The sequence below is a fragment of the Phascolarctos cinereus genome, unplaced genomic scaffold (genome assembly GCF_003287225.1).
Source record: "Phascolarctos cinereus isolate Bilbo 61053 unplaced genomic scaffold, phaCin_HiC Scaffold_4;HRSCAF=312, whole genome shotgun sequence".
NCBI classification, from domain to species: domain Eukaryota; kingdom Metazoa; phylum Chordata; class Mammalia; order Diprotodontia; family Phascolarctidae; genus Phascolarctos; species Phascolarctos cinereus.
In genome coordinates this window covers 318,646,558-318,665,022 of record NW_027555847.1, presented here as the reverse complement: position 1 = coordinate 318,665,022, position 18,465 = coordinate 318,646,558, and the positions used below count along the sequence as shown (strand labels likewise).

The following is an 18,465-nucleotide window of genomic DNA, read 5'->3' as shown; positions in this document are numbered from 1 at the left end:
TGCTGGGAATGAAGCAGAAGCCCAGATGCCCTTGTTTCAAAGGGATTAACAGGTTGTCGAATAAGAGCTCTGATGACAGGGACCCCTTCTTGATTTCAGAGGACTGATGTCCCTCCCCTTAGCAGAGAGGTGTTGGACTATAGGTGTGAAATGAAACCTACTTTTCCAGATATGGCCAAAGTGCTGGTAAGTTCTCCTCTTGAGGCTGGATCTGTTTAACAGCATGGCTCCTTACAGACAGAGGGACCTACTACCCAATGTTCTGCGTTCTTTTTCATGCTGAATCTACTACTGGGAGTTGCCATTCTTTCCTGGCTGCACAGACAGGATGCACCAGGGGCCACACAACATTCCTTCTAATTAACAAAGGAAGAGTGATATCTGGGCTTCGTTTGGTACACTCCGCCCCCAAATCCAACTCAAAAACAGTTTATATAAAACAAGTTTTATTTACAAGAGATTATTGTATAAAATGTACAATTATGAAAAACAGTCATCAAGTGAAATAAACCTATAAAAAAGTTAGTTTCTGGGCATATATGTAATAGAAGAAACTATACAAGTATATACAACTCAATAACATATCCCAAATAGTGGGATGGCTGTACAATGCGGCCCCTCTCCCAGCAGAACGTAAGGTCCTTCCCAACAAGGCCCCCTTCCCTTTGGTCATTTAACTCCTGCAACATAGGAGATGCTTAATGAGTGCTTGCTGTTGTCTAGTCTCTTTTTCTAAGAGGAATTTTCCTCATCAGGCTGTTATGATTTAATTTTGGCAATAATGAAAAATTTGACAATAAATATTGCAACATGAATAAAAAAACTCTTAAGTGGAAAATGTGGTTCTTCTTTACAAAAAAAAAGTTCTTACCTGAAACATGCATTAAAGTTAAATAAAAATTATATCTTAATGCTACTTACATGTTAAAATAATTATTGTATTTTTCTTTACAAGTAATAATAATAAAAATCAAAGACCAATAAAAAGAGACACATGGAAATTATAAACAGAGATGTGCTTGGGCCAGTGTGTATCAGCTCATGAGAGCATTGACATCTCGAGATTGGCAAACACTACAGATTAGGGCTTGATTTACTGTTTTGTTGATTATCCAGACTTCAGAAACTTATTGAGAAAATGTCAATAATACCCATTAAACTTCAAAGTGTGTCACGTGGTTTCAGTGAGTCATTTGTTCAACATTTACCAGTGGTCTCCTGGTCACAGAGCATAGATTTAGAAGTAGAATACCTAGTACAACCCCATCATTTTACAGGTGAGAAAACTGAGGCCTAGAGAAATGAAATGACTTGCCTGGGGTTCCTCAGGGAGAAAGGGCTGGAGGAAGGATTTTAAGCCAGGTCCTTATGCCATCATTCAAAACATACCCTGGATTAGGAACCAGGAAATCGGAGTCCTAACTCTGCCTCTGACTGGTTGGGTGACTTTGTGAAATCGATTCCCTTCTCCAGGCCCCATTTTTGACATCTATGAAATGAAGGGTCTGGACAAGGTGAGCCCTAAGATTCCTCCTAGCTCTAATATTCTAAGGTAACATTTTAGGCAAGTCAATTGACAAGTAACTTCCAGCTCTAAAATTCCATAATCAACATTCAGAAGCAAAGAAATGTATCCTTAGGTAACTTAGCAGTTACTTGCGGCATCCACTGTCTCTAAATCGACGACATCTAGGCATACATTTTTTAGTCCTTTTTTCTCTCCCTCAGAATCGCTGTTAGTTCAGTTACACCTGAAGGCTGAGCAAAGGAAGAGTACAAAGGGAAACTACAGAGCCACAGATTTGTAGCCGGAAGAGTCCCTAAAGGCCATCTAGTCCAATGGTCTCCTTTTATAAAAGAGGGGACTAGGGCCCAGGAGAGGCTTAAATGACTTGACTAAAATCACACCTATTCAGTGGCAGGACTTAGATTCCAATCCAGGTCTTCTGACTCCAGCTGTTCTACCATACCGTGAAGTGTCCATTTGAATTGAATACTTGCTTTACATGGGAACACTTAAAAAACACTGGGCGTGGAGCTCCATCTGAGCTGCAGTGTGGTCCCCACTGATCATAGGACATGATGGAAAGAAACTTCTGAAATGTATAGTAGGCTCTAAGTCCTACAATGCTATTTCTTTCTGATGATATGAAAGGTGTATCAGTAAGAGGCCTTAACACTGGTTGAACTAGATGAGTAGGAGCTGGATTTCCGAGATAATTTCTTGGAAGTGAGAGACACTTGCATTCTATTCACAGTCCGAACACTTCGACAAAGAAGAGTGTTCTTGGCATGATCCCTAAAATCTTGAGAAATAAAGTAATAGACAAAGGGGTCAATACAACTGTTAAGGGTAGAGAGACAGAGAGCTGCTATGTACAGAGCATAGACATGGCTCTGGCTTCTGTTTCTAATCAGGAAATAGTGCACCACGAGCAAAGTATTACTAGGTGTGAAACAGATCAGGTACATGGCCAGCACCGTGATGATGAGTTTGATAGCTCTCCTCCTCTTTCTTTCAGAATCATCCATAGCAGAAGAACGGAGCGTCCGGATCATTAGGATGTAGACAGAGGCCGTGAGACAAGCTGGGAACAGGAAGACACCAATGGCCAGAGAGAGGAAATAATTGAACATATCTCCAGCCAGAACATCTGCAGGCAAAACGTCATGGCACGTTGTGATGTTAAGGTCCGGAATATAGACGGTCTGCCTCACAACATACAAGGGAATAGTCACCAGCAGGATCAGCAGCCATATTCCAATGGAAACCCCTATGGCAATGTTAGACAACTTCCTGGAGCGCACAATGGGATTCATGATCACCCAGTATCGCTGCACACTGAGGCAAGTCATGAAGAGAATGGAACAGTACATGTTGCCATAGAAAAAACCAATCAACACCTTGCACAAAGTTTCCCCATAAATCCAGTTGTTACCATTCAAATGATAGGCGATCTTCAAGGGAAACCAGATTACTGATAACAGATCTGCCAAGGCTAAATTGGCCATGTAAATCACAGCAGGGTGTTTCTTTTGTGTTCGGAAGAGGAAGACCCACAGAGCCATGCCATTGCTCGGCAAGCCAACCACAAATACAATTGTATAGACGATTGGAAGGAAGACGGTAGTCAGCCCTCCAGTAAGAATCTCGGCAGAAAACGGATCCACATAGAATCCTGGCTCTGTCGAAGCTCCTCCATTCCCACTGGATGAGATATTCGTTGAGGGGATCTTGTGACCAATAAGACTTCTTCCTTTGGTTTTGTTGGTTCCTGAACAAAAAAGAGAAGATAGGCATCAGTTTAAGACAAAAACACTAACTGAGAAGTTTCAGCTGGTCGCTTCAACTAGAAGCATTGGAGATCACATGGTAAAAAGACTGAGGTAAAAAAATGCAATGCTGACTTTTGAGAATTTCATAAACTTCATGAAATTTCATGACATTATGTTGATCCATTTGTCCCTTTCCTACTCACCACTGCCCAGTGTTTCCATTATTCTATTATTTCCTTTGTCTCTCCAGAGCTTAGCACAGTGCCTGGCACATTGAAGGCACTCAATAAATGCTTCCTGACTGACATGTTTCTAGCTAGTAACTTCTAATGTTCAAACGCTAGGTCAATTAATATGGACTGATTTTTAGCTATTTCTCCTTTTTAAAAATCAAATTATTTAGCACTGAAAAATCTAACACTAGTTTTAAAATTTTTAATTTCACAGTGATGCTGTATCCAGAATTGTCAACCCAAGGCCAGGTTCAGGATCTGATCCCTCCAGATAAATTATTCTTTTACACAAGTTCTGACAAATGGAATAGCTCCTTGGACTCCTGGGGAAGTGCCTCTCCACCCAAGGACATATAGTAATAATAACTCATTTCATATGGCACTATGGAGATTACAAACTGCTTTTCTCAAAACCACATTGTCAGGTGGGTGGTGCAAGCTCTTTTGTCCCCATTTTGTAGATGAGAAAACTAAGGCTCAGCAGAGACTTGCCCCTGATCACATGACTCATGTCGTAATAAAGATATTAACCAAAGTCTCTTGACTACTGTGCAATAGCCTGCAAGGACCTCATCTGCAAAATTAAGGGTTTTGCCTAGATTTCTCCAAATTATCTTCTAATTCTTACTACCTAAACATCTATAATTGCTTTCCCACTGTTCTGGTGCCTTCAGAAGAGGACACAGGAAGAAGGATCATAGATTGAGAGCTGGAAATGACCTTAAAGATCACCTAATCGGAACTCATTTTACAGATGAAGTCTTTGAAGTCCAGACAAATGACACGATTTGCCCAAGGTTATCCAGGTAGGAAAAACACAGAGCTAGAATTTGGATACAGGTGGTTGGACTCTAAATCCAGTGCTTCTTTTCCAGAACTACTCAGAATCCTCTCCACGAGGTTTTTTGATTTTATTTTACCCAAGACCATCAAAAAAGGAAGAACTTTACCTGCTCAAAAGCTGAGAACTTAACTATAAATTTGTAATATAGGCCATTGCCAGAAAACTAAAGGCGAAATAAAGGATTAGGCATACCTACTTTACAGTGAATAACTTACAAATGGCCTATTTTCTGATCTCCTCCCCTAACCTACTCACCTACCCCAAACCCAATGTATGTTTTCTATTTTGAAAACTGGGAGACACAGAAAAGACATTTTTCTCCTCATAACAGCAATAAACTTAGCCATTCATGATGGACAAAAGGAAAAGAACATTTCAGCATACAATGGAGATGTTATTTTCATTAGAAAGTACAAGAAAGTCACCACATGTCCTGTCCTAGAAGCAGTGTCTCATAACCTGTGGTCCAGGAGCCTGGTTTTAAAAAATATATTTTGACAATTGCATTTCAATATAATTTACTTCCTTTGTGATCATATGTACTTAATTTTATGCATTTAAAAACATTATTCTGAGAGAGTGTTCATAGGTTTCACCAGGCTGCCGAAGGGGTTAATGATAGAAAAATGGTAAAGAACTCCTGTTCTAGAGCACTGTTTCCCAGGCCAAACAATTCTACAAACCAAATTTAAACTCCCTAACAATCTGCTCTGCCCTTGGTCAATGTGAGCAAGCACTGACAACATTCTTCCTGGCTAGAGATTGGGGTGGGGGTGGGGTGGGAAGAAGAAACAAAGGAGACGAGAGGAGGCAGCAGGAAATGAGGAGGAGAAAGTAGCCTCAGTTGAAACATACAGGTTTTAAAGTAAAAAGGTTTATAGACCAATAAAAAAGACCGATGTGGAAATCCACAATGAATGCTTTGTTCCGTCCATTATGCCTACCCAGGATACCCTCAGTCCTTTCACAAGCTTTTTCAATAACTCAATGTTCTTGCTTAAAGGTATCACTTTTTTATTTTGCCTTTTAGCTCCCCCTCTACTATGATTTACTTTTTTTTAAGGTGTCATGTTTAAAAGCTTCGATGCACAAAGACTGCAATACTGAAGTGGGATGAAGAGATACAGTAACAATAACTCCCTTACCTTCTGCGCAGAGAGTCCCACTGCTGGACTAACTCGCAAAAAGTAAGAATCTTGCAGGATTCTACAATGTTAGAGGACCTTAGAGATTATCAAGCTAGGCCACCCCCTAATTTTTTATCTGAGGAAAAGGAGGTTGAGAGGTATAAGAATTTGCCAGAGTCTTCTTTTCATTGGGTATATTACTTTCCTGGTTCTGCTTGCATGGCTCTGCACTAATTCATATAATACACCTATATTTCTATGAATTCTTCCAATTCATCATACAGATAAAGGTTAAGACTAGAACCCAAGACTCCTTGTTCAGTGCAATGCTTTTCTACCACTTAAGTAGCAAGGATATACTGCACTAAGCCTGTAGGCACAGCCAGAGCAGTGTCTGGGTTATACTTCTTTCGCGTCCTTCAAAGTACTTAGTAAAATTTTAGCATGCAAGAGTTGCTCAAGAATTATCTGCTGATTTAATTATCAGTAATTTATGTCAACAGAATAGAGCTTCAGTGTAGGTAACAGAAAAACCAGAGATAGTCTGGCACCCGGAATCTGGACCTCTGCTCTGCCTGGTACCTAGACGCAGAGAGGTAGTCTATCTTTTAGATATAGACTAAGAGCTCCAGGGATTGTGGCAGATAATACACAGCTGAAAATCGGCAAATCTGTCAAAAAGAGATGGCCTAAGTAAAGAACTGGATACAAAGCCTATGCCTGTCAACATATAAATGTTATAGAATATAATTGTTCCAGAAAAATGGCAAATGTGAGGGATTCAGAGAGATATAGAATAAGTTGTATGCAGAGTGAAGCAAACAGAACCACGAAAACAATAAACATTATAATAATGAAAATGAAGAAAATGATTGAACAAAGCCTATCCTGTGTGATTATACTGAGCAATCTTGACCCCAGAGAGGAGATGAGAAAATGCATTACCCTTCTCTCTCTCCTAGAGTAGGTTCATAATGCTCAGTGTCAGATGGTTTTGTTTAATTGTCTTCTGTATTACAAAGGAAGGTCCACTTGGGGTGGAGGGGAGTGGATATGGAAATTCCAATGATGGACAAGTAAAAGGTCTCAATAAACTTTAAAAAAAAAGACTGCCTAGTTGTAAAACACCTTTTTTTACACATACTTCTCACATCTGCCTAGAAGATAGTAAACTCCATGAGCACATGACCCTTATTTGATAGCAATAGCTTACATTACACAGGCTTTTGAATTTCTCCTAGAATCCAGTGGAGATTAATCGTTGTTGAATCACAATGAAATGAACAGGCATTCTAGAAATACCTTAAAGATATATTCCATATTATAGAAATGGTTCATGATAGATTTCCCAAATAGAGAATACAAGCCCACTTTACTCATCTCAAAATATAAATGACATAGCATTGCCAGTCTAACCAGTATTTAAACTACCTTATTCCTATTCATTTTTTTACATTTACTTGAGACTTAAAAATAATTCAATTTATTTTCAAAAACATTTAAGCACCCGCAGGATCTAGAGGATACAGAGTTAAACTGAAATTGTCTCAGCCCTCAAGAAACCTACATCCTGGAAAAAGATATGTATATTGCAGCTTTTTCTGAGTTTTTAGCTCTCAGATACCCTGATCAGCTGAAGGGCTTTGGGACCTGGGGGGCAACCAGAACTGACCAAAGCAAGGGGATTTATTTAAAAAAAAAATTAGGCTTCTTTCATAACATGACTAATATGGAAATGTTTTACATGATTGCACACATACTTGTATACATACACATATACATACATATATACATACACATATATAACCTATATCAAATTGCTTACCGACTTAGGGCGGGGAAAAAGAAAACTCGGAACTCAAAATTTTATAAAAAGTAAATGTTAAAAATTATTTTTATATGTAATTGGAAAAAACAATTTTTAAAAAGAAATAAAGGTTAAAGCAATAAAATAAATACAATGTCAATAAAAACATTAAAAATATTAAAACTTTGAGTAATAGGAAAAGCAAGGTCCTGGAGAAGAGATAACAAGAACCATATCACTTCCTTCATATCAAAAAGGTGGGGGACAGAATTATATACAGTGTCATACAAGGTTTCTGTATCTGATGTTTTTGCTCAATTGTTTTCTTTCTCCCGATGGCTCAATATAGGAACTGGGGATTGGAAATGACTGTGATGTAAAGACAAATGGCAGCATCCACAAAACCTATTTTAAATGCATTTTTAAAAAGAAAACACATCCTAATAGGATGACGCTTAAATAGAGATACTTTTTTAAATTGGATGAAGACTATTAGGCGAAGTTTCTAAGCCTAGAAAATACAAGGAAATGATAGTCATGTTTCCTTTAGCTCCATCCATGGAGACTTTTTGGACATTTAAAGTAAAAGAGCTTTGAGTAGGGAGAAAGTTATACAGAACACGGACTGACTATGTAGAAGGCAACTGTGCTATCAGCCTCATGAAGGGCCTTAGCTATGGCACCTGGGGAGTAACCAGAGCTGACCAAAGCAGGGGAGCAGTGTCTTTCAAAAGTCCAGTTTCTGCTCCTTCAACACCAGATCTCAGAAGACTATAAATAACTTGGCTAAAAACAAAATCCTAAGAATTTTTTGGGGGGGGTGGGGTGGGAGAGACAGCAATTAGGCAGTGTAGGACAAGAGCTACCAGACTGATCCTGGCTTTGGATCCAGTGATCCCAGGATGAGAAGTCCATCTTCTAGGCATTTTATTAAAAGGGATGCGTCAAAAACAAAACAAAAAAAGGGACAGCTAGGTGGTACAGTGTGATATAGCTCCAGCCTTAAGAGTCAGGGGGACCTGATTTCAAATTTGACCTCAGACACTTGACACTTACTAGCTGTCACTTAACCCCAATTGCCTCACCAAAAAGCAAAAACAAAACAAAAAAACAAAAGGGATTCCCTCCCTTAAAAAATCCAATCTGTACAAAAATAATCATAATGAATTTTTTTCTATAATAGCAAAACCAAAAATGAATCACGAACCAAAAATTTCAATGTAGTCTGTTCAACAACTGAGGAAGGTATATTGCAGTATGCCAATATAACGCTGACTAGGTTAATGTTTATAAATAGGTTAAACAACTTTTGTCTGCTTCCTCTTCTCTCACTCATTCACTCACTTCTCAACCCTCTGCAGTCTGGATTCTGATGTCATTCAACTGAAACTACTCTCTCCAAGGTCACTAGTGATATCTTAATTGCCAAATTAGTGAACTTTTCCTTCAATTCTCATCCTTCTTGACCTCTCTCAGGCATCTGATACTCTTGAACAAGCTCTCTCCTCAGGACTTCCCCCTTCTCTTGGTTTTTATGATTCAGCTGCAGTGATCCCTCTGGGGTTACTTTCTGACTTACACTCACATCGGCAAGCTGAATCTCCAGAGACTGGGTGACTACTCTCCTTAGGGGTATTGGGGTATATCCCAGGGGTTAGGGTTAGTTTCTAATACTATCCATCATGAGCCCCCTATCTATGTGTGCCCTCACACCCATTGATTATTAAATAGCCAGCTGCAGTAATGAAGTGTTGGAAATAGCTAATTAATTGAGATGGCATAATATGAACAATTGTTATAAAAAGCCTACCATTCCAGGCTCCTTGAACATGGTCATGTTCTCTATTTCAGAGAAACCGACTTATTTGCTGTTTTCCAAGTGGGCATTCTCACCTCTCATTCACTTCACTGGCTGTCACCCATAGCTAGAATGCACTCCTTAGAATCCTGGCTTCCTTCAAAACTCACAGGAAGTGCTTCCATGTACCCGAGTCCTGTCCTGATCCTTCTGGCTACTAACACCCACCCCCATCTGTATACAGTTTGCAGTTACTTGTACGTACACATGTTGCTTCCCCCAGTAGAATATAAGCTGCTTGAAGGTAGAGGGGTGTTTTGTTTTCTCTTTGTATCCCTAGCCTGGCACATAGTAGGCACTTATTAGCTTGCTGATTGATTCTTAGCTTCTTATTTATTATTATATCTACCTTCTCTCTACTACTCTGTCACCCTACCTGCAGAAGTAGCAGGGGACTGTACAGGTTCGAAGCAATTCATTGTTCTTTGCTTCAGGGATTGTCATGGCCAAAAAATTCATCACCAAGTTGCCAGCCTTTAGGGGAAAAGTATGTTGCTCGGGGCCCTTTCTGTGGAACTTAGGGGAATGAGTTTGCCAGGATGAGTTCCAATAAGCCCCAAGAGAGGGAATAACTATATTAGCGATGTCCTAGATCCATTCGAATATCACACTCTAAAAACTTACAAATATAATAACAACAAAGGAATATGGTAAGACATTATCAAGTGATGCACTTCCTACAAAGAAAGTAGGAACAGAACACCACGTAATCTATGACTATGTTTTTTTTAAAAATAGAAGCATCAAATTCTGATAAGGATACAGAGGAAATGGATTTAAGATGGGGAGAGATGAGCAAAAATGATGCTAGTTTCTTAAAGTTGATTGTGCAAGTGCCTTTTTGGGTATAATCCTTTCAGAAAACTAAATTGTTTTGAACTTGGGATTTTATATGTGAATTTTACTCATTTATTTGGTTTTGTTGAAATTGTTAACTAAATTCATAATAAAATTATTATTATTTTAAAACACAAAAGGAAGTACAGCTAGAACAAAAGTAAAAGAGGTACCCACTGGTAGCACTGAAAAGGGAATACTGTCAGGATATATTCCAACATACATCTTATATAGCCTCAATCCAAAGTATAGACTTACATACATACTATAAATGTTTTCTCATTCCCTGAATATAATTACTACACATACAGAGTTTGCATTGAAAAGATATCAATAATCAATCAATAAACATTTGTTAAGTACCTAATATGTGCCAGGTACTGTGCTAAGCACTGGTGATAAAAAGAAAAAGAAAGAGAGAGAGGCAAAAAATAGTCCCTGGCCTTAAGGAGGGACAAATTATCCACTTGGATGTAGGGAATCTGTCCTTATCAAGGTCAAAGGTCATCTTTTTTACCATATCTGCTCAGAGACATTTGGTTTATCCAGTATTTGTATTCATGCAATCATAAACCCAAACACATTTATACAGTTTGAACTAGAGAATTTCCCTGGATTCCTACGACCTACTAAAAGTGAAGAGGTCCTTCATAAAATTATAAAATTATGACTGAAAGTGGTCTGAGATTTGAAACTCAAATTATGGGGAAAATAATTAATAACTTCATTTCTTTTATGTTCCTTTTATAATCTTGTCATAACAGGAAATAGTCTCTTTCCCTATGAACACCCTCCTTATGAGTTGTTATAAATGCTCTTCTCAATGCCCACTAAATTTGCAAAAACATAAAAAAGGTAAAAGAATTCAGTATACGTGTATATGCATATGTCCACAGATACATGTATATATACATGCATGTATGTCTGTATACATACAAATACGTCAGTCACAAAATTGGCCATACCATTAGATCCAGAAAATTCCACTATTAAGCCTTTATCCTGAAAAGGAGAAGAAAAGGGACCAAGTCTTTATATGGCACCTACACCAGTCACTGTACTAAGCACTTTTAGAAATATTTTGTCATTTGACCCTCCTAACAACGCTGACAGGCAGATAGGTACTATTATTACTTCCATTTTACAGTTGAGAAAAATGAGGTAAACAGAGGTTAAGTGACTTGTGCAGGGTCACGCAGCTAGTTAGTATTTGAGGCCAGATGTGGAGCAAGGTCTGCCTAACTCCAGATCTACCATCCACTGTGCCCCGGCAGCCTCAATATTAAACATTAAACATAATTTCAAATGAAAAACATTAAAATATAATTATTAAAATATTAAAAACAATACACTTATATAGCACATTAACATTTATAAAGTACTTTCCTTGTAACAATCCTGTGAGACCCATAAGACTGACAAAGAACAGAAAATGACAAAACCTTGGAGGGTCTGTGGGAAAACAGGCACATTAATGCACTGTTGGTGGAACTTCGAAACTGGTTCAACCATTCTAGAAAACAGCTTGGAATTTCGCCCCAAAAGTCACTCAGCTGTGCATACCATATGATCCAGAAATCCCGCCACTAAACCTATCCCCAAAGGGAGCAAAGAAAGAGGAAAAGGATCCATATATACAAAGACATTTGTAGCAGCTCTTTTTGTAGGGGCAAGGAACTGGATGCAAAGTGGGCACACAAAATTGGGGAACAGCTGAGATATGTGAATGTGCCTTCAGAAATGAAAAAGAGATTGTTTTAGAGAATCTGGAGAGACTTGTATAACAGAAGAACAATTTCTACTGTAACAACAATACTGCAAAACAAACAATTTTGAAAGACTTAAGAATTCTGATCAATGCAGTGGCCAACTGTGACTCCAGTTGACAGATGAAGCAAGACACCTGACCGAGCAGAATGAGACGTAGATTTTTTTGGACACGAACCGTGGAGGAGAAACAAGCATTTATGAAGTGCCTTCTATGTACTGGGCACTATGCTAAGCACTTCACAAATATTATCTCATCTTATCCTCACAACAGTGGGAATTTGTTGTTATAAGGGTCTTGTTTTTCCTTTCTCTTTCAATTGTTGGGGGTGGGGAGAGATTGGAGGGAAAGAAAATAGATTTTTGTTCATTGTTTTATTTTACTTATTAAAATTAATTTTAAATTATTTTAAAAGATATTAAAACATCATGTAAAGGAGATAGTGAAAATATTGTCTTCATCATTTTACAGATGAGAAAACTGAGGCTCTGAAAGGCTTGCCCATATTCACAGTGCAAGTGAGTGTCAGAAGCTTAAGTCCAACACTTTTTCTATCATACTCTACAGTCAATCAATAAGCATCTATTACATGGGTGGTAGGCCAGGCCCTGTGCTATGGATACATATACTCTTATCCAAAAGGAAAAAAAAGGAGTCATCCTTTTTGGATAACTCTCATTTATGTGGCACTTTAAGGTTTACATTTTTTTCACAAAGACCCTAAGAGATCAATAGCAAACATTCATAACGGTTTTATTTATAAGATCAAAAGGTTGGATTCTATATATTTGTCCAATAATTGAGTGATTTCTAAATTATAGTAAATAATGTGATAAAATGCTATGGCACTGCAAAAGTACTATGAAAAATAGAAAAAATGAGAAAACCTGAACATTATGCAAATCAAGAGAAGCAGTAATAGAACAGTATATATACAGACTATACCTATATAAAAACAAAACAAAGGCCTGGGGCAGCTAAGTGGCCCAGTAGATAGAGCACTGGCTCTGAAATCAGGATGACCTGAGTTCAAATCTGGCCTCAGACCGAAAGCTTGACACTTACTAGCTGTGTGACCCTGGGCAAGTCACTTAACCCCAATTGCCTAAAAAAATAAAAATTCAAAACAAAACAAAGGAAAAGGAGTGAAATGAGAAGGGGAACACAGAAAAGTTGTAGTTTATTCATTTGTTTGATTGTCTTTTGTTAGAATGTATGATATAATATGTTCTGGGTTTTATGTGTGATCTTTCCCTTTATTTTATATATTTAAGTTTTGCCTTTGTTGATGGTTATTAAGCATGTTATTTTTAATTCAATATTATCCCCTAGTTACACGTAAACACAATTTTTAATATTTATTTTAAAAATTTTTTGAGTTCCAAATTCTCTCCCTACCTTCTTTCTCTCCTCCTCACTGAGGAAGCAATATGTGTGCAGTCAAAAGTGTGTTATTTTTTAAAATGATAGATAAATTTAAAACAAGCAATTCACTAAAAAGAGGGATCCATCCTGAGAGGACCATGTCCATCAGGCAGTCAATAGGTATTAATTGACTAAGTGTTTCCTATGTGTCAGGCAATGAGATAAAGGGGGGTGGGGTGTGGAGGTCACAAAGAAAGGCAAAGAACACTCTCTGTTCTCAAGGAGCTCACATACTAATGGAAGAGACAACAGGTAGATAATTAGTGATGAGCAGGAAAACTAGAGTGGATGGGAGGTAGTCTCAGAGGGGAAGCAGCCAGGGAGGGCGAATGGTATCCCAAGAAAGGCTTCCCACTGAAAGTGGAATTTGGTCTAAAATTTAAAGAAAGCCAGGAAAAGAGTTTCATTGTTAATAACAAGTGAGGTAGGGCATTTCCAATAGACATCATGCAAGTAGAGAGGCCAGTCACATAGAGACACGAGGATCAGCCTTGCCTCTGCAGCAAGCTTAGCTTATCTCTGAGTCAAAGTTATCTGGACTCTGTAAAATTCTTAGATGATATTTAGGTTACCCCTTGAGCACTAAACCTCTCTCAGTCACAATTTCCTCATGTGCAAAATGGGAATAACATTATTTTCACTGTCAATTTCTCAGAGTCCTTCTGAAGAAAGTATTTTGTAAACCTTAAAGTATCACATAACATAAGCTATCCAATACTTCACATAGATCCTTATTCATAATAAAAGCTGACTAAATGTTGATTGAATGGAATGATTCTATACATATTGTTGAGAAAATACCTTAAGGAAAAAAAGTTAGTAGCTTCAAGTGAGTTGTACACAGCACTTGTAACAAAACTGAGGAGCACAAAGGAGAGGTAAGAAAGAAAATGCACATTGGAGGACAGCAATAAAAAAATGGAAGTACAAGATGGAGGGGTAGATAAGGCAGACATCCATAGCTAGCTAGCCTTACTGTCGTTTTTCAGTCATGTCTGACTCTTTGTGACTCCATTTACGGTTTTCTTGGCAGAGATACTGGAGTGGTTTACCATTTCTTTCTCCACCTCATTTTACAGATGAGGAAACTGAGGCAAACTCCTGGGTTAAGTGACTTGCCCAAGATCCTGAAGCTAGTTAGTGTCTAAGGCCACATTTGAACTCAAGTCTTGTTGACTCCAGGCTTTATCTGCCTACTTGCCCACCTAGTCCTACTACAAATCTTCTTTTGTCTAAAAGCAGGGAACTCCATTGTCAGTGATAGGGATGGATAGATTATGAGGTGACAGTCCTTTCAAATGAAACAGTGAACCTCATTTAATATAAATACCAAAGTACCACTTAACCACCTTTGGGAAAATGACTGCCTAGTTATGTGGGAAAAGAGCTGGGATATAATATTAAAGAGCCTTAGTTAAACAGTAACTTGTAGCTTTTCACAAAGCCCTTATACTACTGACCCACCCTCTACCTGACAACACTCAGAGTTACTGGTGCAGTTGATCTGTGTGTCTTTAGCGCAGTGCAAAGCACCTACAAAGAGGAACTTGCTGAACCGCTATGTATTTTCCACTTGTACAAAACTAAATCTTAAACATCTGCATAAAACTGTAGGATTGTCAACTTATTTCATCTTTAGAAAAGATTGGCAAATTGGGAAATCACAGCTTCCAAAGGCCTAAAACCAGATAAGCTAAATGCTATTCTCTTATGTGAAAGAATCGAATAAATTCTGTTTATCTTGAGAAAACAGACCTATGGCCTATATATGCGTTTATTATCCAATTACCCAACATTTTCCTAACTGGCAATAAATAACTTGCACAAAGTTCTTTCAATCTCATTCCACAAACTTCGATCTCTCCCTCTCCCTCTCTCTCTCTCTCTCCCTCCCCCTCTCTCTCCCTTCCTCCCTCCCTCCCTCCCTCCTTTGTGCAGAAATGAGAAGAGCTGAATCTCTGAAAAAAGATTTTACAGTGGGTAAAAAGTGTAGCTTTGAATTTTTTATCTTAAATAAAGGCACTTGGAGTCTCCATGAGCTCTTGGACATATCAAAGTATGTATAATTTCTTTTTAAGAGACAACATACAAAAAATAAACGTTGGTCACTTTTGTATTTTTTGTAATTATTTGTAGTATCTTTAAAGATTGGATCCCCATTTAAACCACATACTCTCACTCTCAAACTAGCTATCTCCCATCCCATCTTTGCAGGATTAGTCAGGGCTCATTCCATAATAGGCCTGTCATGTTTTTCTTCATATAGACAACACACACAGGTCTAACGAGAACACCAAGAACGCTGGCAACAAAGGACTACCCCACGTACTGTACTGTGCTGTATTATCCTGTTCTGTTTTGCTTACACAGAAAGCAGGAGAGTCCACTGCCACATGATCAGGGCAGATGGGATTTGTCTCCTGTGTGTCTATCATTAAAAAGAGCATTGCTGAGTTATGTGATAACCAGAAGACACAGTCAGGGGAACAAAGGTCTAAAATCTGCACGACATTCGAGTTGTCCTAAACACTGAGGCTAACTTCAGAACCTCGGGTGACTAAAGAGGTTGAGAGGATCTGCTGTTTTAAAATGCCAGGACACTCGTTTGGGTACCAAGGCTTAGGACTCTTCAAGGATGCCTAATAAAAGACTTTGAACAGTGGCTTGACGTTTTCGTGTCAGGGATGTTTAGGGGCTGGGGAGAATTTGGGACAAAAGGTTTTAGAATGGAAAAATTAGGGCATTCAAAGGACTCAAAGGGGAGAGTGAGTACACATGGAGCTAAGTCCTAGAGTCTGAGGAGTGTAACTTTACATCGTAAAGCAAAAGACACTCCCCTGGGAACGAATCTCTGCAATAGCTTTTGTCTCAATGCTCCAGGGCCAGGCAATAGTCCCCGAACTATAGCAGCCCACCCCCACTCCCACCCCGTGGGACCCGCCAAAGGAAGTCACAGGGGTTTGTCAAAAGGTTATAATTACTTAATGTTTGCAAAATGATATAACCCCCAAAGCCCAGCACAGCTGGCAGCCATTCCACCCATCAGAGGTTCAGGGAGATCCAGACGCTTGCTGGCTAGGTGGAAGATAAGAGTCGGATCCGCAGCAGAGAGGAAGAGTAGCCACCCGAATCACTTAGGTGTGGCAGGTAAAGCACGGGACTTGTAACCCAAAGACCGGAGTTCAAATCTCCGCTTCTACCGCTTACCACCTGTGCGACTTTAAGCAAGTAATTTAACTTCTCTGACGCTCAGTTTCTTCGTTAGTAATTTGGGGTAGGGAGTGTTACTCTAAATGATCACTATGGCCCTTTTCAGTTTCGAACCGTACGATCTTCCTTAATGCATCCCAGCCCTCCCGAGATGAGCAGAAGCATTCCTCAACATCTTACCACGGTGTTTCCAAACCTCTACATCCGCCGGCGAGGGAAGACTTATCTCCCTTACAAAAAAGCGCTTTAGCACAGTGCCTTGTACACAGTACATGCTATAGAAATGCTTATCCCTTCACCTTCACCTTTATGCCAGCCGAGAATAAACTCCGCCTCTACAGAAGAGGATGGGGAACTAGGGGAATAACTAAGACTTTCCAGACTCGCCCCGATCCCTTCCTAGCCCGGAGTCTCTGGGGACCACGGTGTCCGAAAACAACGCCATCGAGGCCCAATTTCCCCCTCGGAGGCCCAGGGAGAAGATTCTCTTTGTTCCTAGCTTGGAAAGATTTGCCCCTCCTGTAAATCTTACCTGGAGACAAGACGCTAGAGGAGGAGGAAGAAGAGGCGACTGCAGCGGCTAGGAGGGCTGCGCACACCAGCAACCACGCCGGACCCCAGGCGTGCATCTTCCCGGGGCAGCCCAGGGACCAGTCCCAGACTGGGACAGCCGCTGCTACAACCACCGGAGCCGCAGCGACTCCGAACTGACCCGCTCCTGTTCTTCCTTGGACCACCACTCCTAAAACCCTGAAGACACAATCCAGTGCAAAGTCCCGGCCAAGGCCAAATCCACCCTTCTAATAAGTAGCAGCTAGGTTTCACTGAAACTTGAGGCTCACCTGGGGGACGTCAGCGCCTGGGGCTCGGCCCCGCCTACTTCGAATGTTGGAATGCCTAAACCCCGCCCCCGTGGAACGCCCACCTGTTAGGGAGAGGCGGGGCACGCCCTCAACCTCGGGGAAAGTGGAGGAGGAGTAGAGAAGGGGCTGAGACTATCCGCTCACTGGGCTGGAATGTAAGCTGCTGTCTGGAGGTGAAGGAAACCGGGCAACCGTGGCAGTGCCGGGACATTAAAGTGTTCGATCATTCTCTGAGAGTCTAGGGTCCTCAAAAAACAAAAGCACTGAAACTGAACCCTAAAACCAAGCCTGCCCTCAGAAAAGAAGACAAATTGCCGTTCCAGAAGAAAAGAAAATTGCAGTGGTGGGGAAAAGGTGTGGGAACATTGCTTTTTTTATTTTTTACTTTTTGAATCTTGTGGAGAGATAAACACATCATATATAAAGGTATGTATAAAGCGTGTATATATAATTGTAGCTTATATATAAACAAATATGATGCAAAAGCAAAATGTTTCAAATAAAATAATTTTTAAAAGATAATCTGAGAACTATATGGCCTCTTTCCTGCTCAAAGCTGACTGACTGGGGTGCACCTCTTTCATTGTCAATTAAATATTGGGTGCTGAGACCTCCTGACTTCTTGTAGCTACAATTGTATTTTTAAAAATTAAAAGAAGACACCTCAAAAAAGTGAGACATGATTTGACTGCTTTTAACTTAATGCTTTCTCTCACAGCTTCTTTCCTTTGGAAAATCACTAATTATTGAAGAAAAGCTAGCTTTTGGGTAGTGTCAGCTGATCTTAAACTTGGAGTGGGCATTGAAATTCCCTTTTTCTGGAGATGAATGTCGATATCTTCATCTGCTAACTTTAAGTTCTCATTTGAGCTTGAGGCCCAGGACAAATGTTTCTCCCCTACCTCTTCACCCCCTTTGCCCTGTTTGGGCAGTCACAGTATATAAAATAAATTACTTTTTTCATATGTAGCAGCTTCCCCCAGAATAATTTGGCCATGGAATACTTTGAGTTATGAAATATGTTAATATAAAAATATTCAGTAAGTGTTTTGATACATTTCCATGTGTAATATTTTAGCGAGAAATATTTCTAACCTAGAAATTTCCTTACAAAACTTTTGTTCACATCTTGTGAAATACCAGGACTTCATAAAACTTAGCCTGGGCAATCTGCTGTGGTACTGTGCACAGGAGTAGTAAGAGCCTAGAGGATGAGT

The 18,465-nt window shown here is 39.5% G+C and overlaps 1 protein-coding gene across 1 annotated transcript; it reads right to left on the bottom strand.

Annotated features, from left to right (window-relative positions):
• Window positions 1–429: 429 nt before the first annotated feature.
• Window positions 430–17,292, bottom strand: F2RL1 (F2R like trypsin receptor 1). The gene is made up of 2 exons (XM_020998489.2): window positions 16,918–17,292; window positions 430–3,275 (listed from the first exon to the last, which is right to left on the bottom strand). Exons 1-2 carry the CDS (start codon window positions 17,012–17,014, stop codon window positions 2,161–2,163), a joined length of 1,212 nt encoding a protein of 403 aa, XP_020854148.1. The 5' UTR covers window positions 17,015–17,292; the 3' UTR covers window positions 430–2,160.
• Between the last annotated feature and the right edge of the window lie 1,173 nt (window positions 17,293–18,465).

Coding starts and splice junctions, on each gene's coding strand:
- F2RL1 (XM_020998489.2), bottom strand. CDS start 17,014: ATGCACGCCTGGGGTCCGGCGTGGTTGCTGGTGTGCGCAGCCCTCCTA. Junction 3,276..16,917: donor CTCTAGCGTCTTGTCTCCAG/GTAAGATTTACA, acceptor TTTTTTGTTCAG/GAACCAACAAAACCAAAGGA.